Raw genomic sequence first — 4,364 nt, 5'->3', positions numbered from 1 at the left:
AGTTATGCCTTTAGGTCTAAGTATACTCTCATCAGCATTTGCTGCTGTTGCTTTTTGTTTTAATGGACAGGTGAAAGTAAAAGACAGCAGGATGAATACAGGAGAAGAAAGAAAAAATAATAGAGATGATGCAAAAAAAAACCCACAACAACAACCCAAATGGAAGGGAACAGGATAAATGACTCAAGATAAAACCATTTAAAAGTGGATCTCATATCAGATTTAAAGAGGTCAAGAGAGAAATGGCCAGGTTCAAATTATCCTATTCTGGACACATTATATGAAGACCTAACTCTCTGGGAAAGGCGAAGAGAAGTCTAGGATGACCAGCAGTAAAGTGGATGGACACAATTACTTTGGTAATGAGTGCATCATTTGAAGGCCTTAAAAACCCTGTTAGGAACAGATTTCTACGGAGAAAAATCTGTATGGTCACTAAGAGGCAACACTGACTTGATGGCACTTAATCAACCGAACGGGTCTGTAAATGCTGAAGGCTGCCTACATAAGGCAACCTGACCAGATGCTGAGCCACAGTTGCTTATGGGACTAATGTGGAACACCAGCTTTTCAGCATCACTTTAAACTTCTGTCCCTTCTCTGCTATAAATCAGATTGTTCACACTAAAGGTACTCAGGACAGGACTGTTGAGCCAGCTCGACTGCCCACCAACACCTGCATAGTAATTCATCCTGGAGTGGGACTGGGAACTGAGTTCAAATGCTGAAGCTGGGTTGCCATTTGAAGGAGAGCAGGAGTTCAAATTGGGCCCATTCTGCCTCCCAGATGTGAATTCGGATACTGGCCCACCAGAAAGCTGTCTGGGGAAACCATTCCGGCCATGGGCCACAACGTTCATGGTTGAGACAAATGTGGAGAAACAATGGCTAGAGTCCAGGCTGTGGGATTTGCAGTCATTCCTACATCCCAGAGAGCACTGCGGCTCACCAGAGCCCAAGCTGCTAGGTTCAGGGATTGGCTGAACAAGACAACTGTTACTTTTCTCCTCCACTTTGTTATGGGCTCCAGGCCCACCAGCTGCATCAGATCGTCTTTTCCTCTTCCTTCTGAAGTTGCCATTATCAAACATCTTCTCACAGTTGGGATCCAGGGTCCAATAATTCCCTTTACCTATGAATCAATGGAGAACATGTGGGTTTAACAGGGGTACAGAAATACTCTAAAAACTGAGATACTGAAACGGTCAGAGCAAATGATTCTAAAATGGGTAAAGTAACTGGAGGACACAAGGTAAAGGAAGTGGAGCAGACATCACCTAACACTGTCTTTAAGAATTCATGGACTTCCTGATTTATCGGAGTTTTAGTCATGGCAGTACACTTGGACCATTTTCTCACTGGTGATTTATACTGTCACCCAGCATGGCTGTGGTGACAAATCACTAACGGAGACAGATTTTCTTACACCGTAGCAATGGATCAGTGACATTATAAGCTGAGATGGCCACTCAGAATGACCCTTTGATTGTGTAATTCACATTACTGGCATAAGGTAAAGTTAACACGCCCTTGGAGGATCCATCAGTTGTTGAGAGGAGCTTGGAGAAACAGCAAGGCCGAAATGGAGCAAACAATATTTTCTAGCCCACAGTAACTTGAAAGAAAGCACCATTAATCAAAATAGGCTTAATAGGTGAACAGGTGTTAAGATTGCATTGCAAGCAGGCCAGTTACATTCCCCATGTTTAGAATATAACGCTTATAGTGGCGTATATATTCATCGTATCAGTTTTGGATATCCCTTACATTGACAACATTGCCACACGCACACAAATCAGGTAAGAGCTTCAAAGGTATGTTAGAATATGCACTAGTATTTTTACTCTGCTGTGAAAAATTATATAGGCCCTTTCTCCAAAGTTTGGGGTTCTCCTGGTCTCACAACTCCTGCTCGAAGAGGAGGTTGCAGTTGTGACCAGGAGAGCCTTTGCCCGACTTTGGGTTGCGCGCCAGTTTGTGGCCTTTTCTGGATAAAGAATCCCTGCACTCAGTCATTCAGTCATCTAGTCATCACAAGGTCGGACTATTGCAATGTTCTCTACATGGGGCTACTCTTGAACAGCATTCAGAAGCTACAAAGCTTCTTGGATGAGATGCGACAGGTCTTCAAGGAAAAGCAACGTCCAGCTGCCCTTCGAAAAAGCACCTTTGGGAACACCACGCCCCGGTTGACTTGAGCATCTCCATAAGACATGTAGATGTCCAGACTTATTTCCAAGGGAACAAGCGGCTGGGGCTGCAGCCCAGCCGTCCCTTAGGTTCCCTCTTCCAAGCGTGAAAAGGCCCGTTAAATCAAATCTCCGTTCCCACGTGAGTGCCGTGCCTGCCCCGAGGGAAGAACGAGGAGAAGCGCGGCAACGAGCTCCAGCGGGCGCCGCCTGACTGCCCGGCGCCTGCGGAGGCGTCTCGAAGAGGCTTTGCAACTTACCTGGGTCGTCCTCCAGCCTCGGCACCTTCTTGAAGCAGTCGTTGAGGGAGAGGTTGTGGCGGATGGAGTTCTGCCAGCCGGCTTTGCTCTTCTTGTAGAAAGGGAAGTTGCCGGCCACGTACTGGTAAATCTGGCTCAAGGTGAGCCTCTTGGCCGGCGCGCTCTGGATGGCCATGGCGATCAGCGCCGAGTACGAATAGGGCGGCCGCACCAGCTTGAAGAAGTCCTGCTGGCCGGCCAGGGACAGCCAACTCAGCTCGGGGGACGCCGCCTGGGCGGCCAGCAGCTGCCTGGCGCCCGTCCCGTAAGCCGCCGAGGGCCCGAAGGGGCCGGACGCCCCGTGGGGAGCGGCCAAGTAGGGGCCGTGCGCGACGGGCGCACCGTTGAGCCACAGATAAGGGCCGCCGCCGCCGCTCGAGTCGCCCAGGCCGTGGCCTCCGTGGGGCGGGACTTTCGGCGCCTGCGAGGCCGGGAAGAAGCTCCGGGGGTTGTCGCAAAAAGTGGCCGCCGCGTCCAGCAGGTCGCGAGCGCTGAGGGGCTGCTGGCCCTCCGGTGGGTTCATCCCGGCCGCTTCGCGCACCATCGGGTCGAAGGCGCGAGAGAAAGCCGCCAGCAGCGGCTCCGGACCCGCCGGCAGCGGAGAGCCGGTGGGTTAGGAAAGGAGCGGGCGGCGCCTGCCCATCTGCCCCCCTCCAGGGCCCGAGCTCGCCTCTCCTTGCACCGACCCCCGATGACCTCCGTCTCTCCCCATCGTCTCTGGCACCCCCGCCCTTCCCACCCACCCCCGCCCCGCGATCCACGTCAAGCCTGGAGGGCCCCTTCTCTTCGCAGAAAGGGCCTTCCTCTCCTGCCAGACTGCCCTTGGGGGACTCTGGGACTCGTTTTTCCAGAAATTTACTCCAAGGCAAGGAGATTGGGATCGCCCACTGAAAAAGGAATAGCTGCCGGGAGGGAGAAGTCATCGATTGACTGTAGCGCTGGACAATGGGTACTGTAGTTACATACACAACTTGAGCCCCAAATTTAGGTTGCTAAGTGAAACGTTTTGTTAAGTTTATTTTATTTTTTATTTTAATTCCATTTATATCCCGCCCTTCTCCGAAGACTCAGGGCGGCTTACAAGCTTAGCAGTAGCCTTCATTCTATGTATATGCCTGCTTGTTAGGGCTTTCACACACACCCCAAGCGGCATTATTACAAAGTCAGCTTAATTGGCCCCAACAATCTGGGTCCTCATTTTACCTACCTCGGAAGGATGGAAGGCGGAGTCAACCTTGAGCCTGGTGGGATGTGAACCTGCACTAATTGCAGGCAGCTGGTGTTACTTAAGGAGGCATCAGCCCACTGCTCCACCAAGTGCTCCGTTGGCTCCCATTTTGCGACTTTTCTTGCCGCACTTCAGCGAGTCGTCGTTGCATTTGTTAAGTTGGTAACGTGGTTGTTAAAGTGAATCTGGCTTCCCCCTTGACTTTGCTTGTCAGAAAGTCAAAAAAAGGGATCACGTGACTCCAGGACACTGCAACCGTCATAAATATGAACTAGTTGCCAAGCGTCTGAATTTTGATCATGTGACATCACAATGGTCATAAGCGTGGAAAATGGTCATAATTTCCTTTTTTTCAGTGTGGTAACTTTGAACGCTCACTAAATGAACTGTTGTAAATCGAGGACTACCTGTAGCCTGAACATACACAGATACTTTGCCTTAAGTTCTCAACCCACCAAGGAAGATGATGGTGGGAATGTTCCACTGTGATCAGACGGTCTGCTAAATTTCAACCTCTTTTATGCTCCTGTTACCAGATCACTTTTTTGGTCCCATCCACTGTGCAAGCTCAGCTGGTATGTGAATATGAAAATAAAAGTTTCACTAAGACATTTTGAGTGATGCTTGTCAATCAGTATATCTCAAGTG

The 4,364-nt window shown here is 50.0% G+C and overlaps 1 protein-coding gene across 1 annotated transcript; it reads right to left on the bottom strand.

Moving 5' to 3' along the window:
* Positions 1-581: 581 nt before the first annotated feature.
* Positions 582-3,011, bottom strand: FOXI2 (forkhead box I2; the record flags this gene model as incomplete). Its single annotated transcript, XM_083364559.1, has 2 exons — positions 582-1,132; positions 2,450-3,011. The coding sequence occupies 2 exons, from the start codon at positions 3,009-3,011 to the stop codon at positions 582-584; spliced, it is 1,113 nt and encodes a 370-aa protein (XP_083220685.1).
* Positions 3,012-4,364: the final 1,353 nt, after the last annotated feature.

The sequence above is a fragment of the Vipera ursinii genome (genome assembly GCF_947247035.1).
Source record: "Vipera ursinii genome assembly, chromosome: 5".
Classification (NCBI taxonomy): Eukaryota; Metazoa; Chordata; class Lepidosauria; order Squamata; family Viperidae; genus Vipera; species Vipera ursinii.
This window is presented reverse-complemented; position numbering and strand designations above follow the sequence as displayed.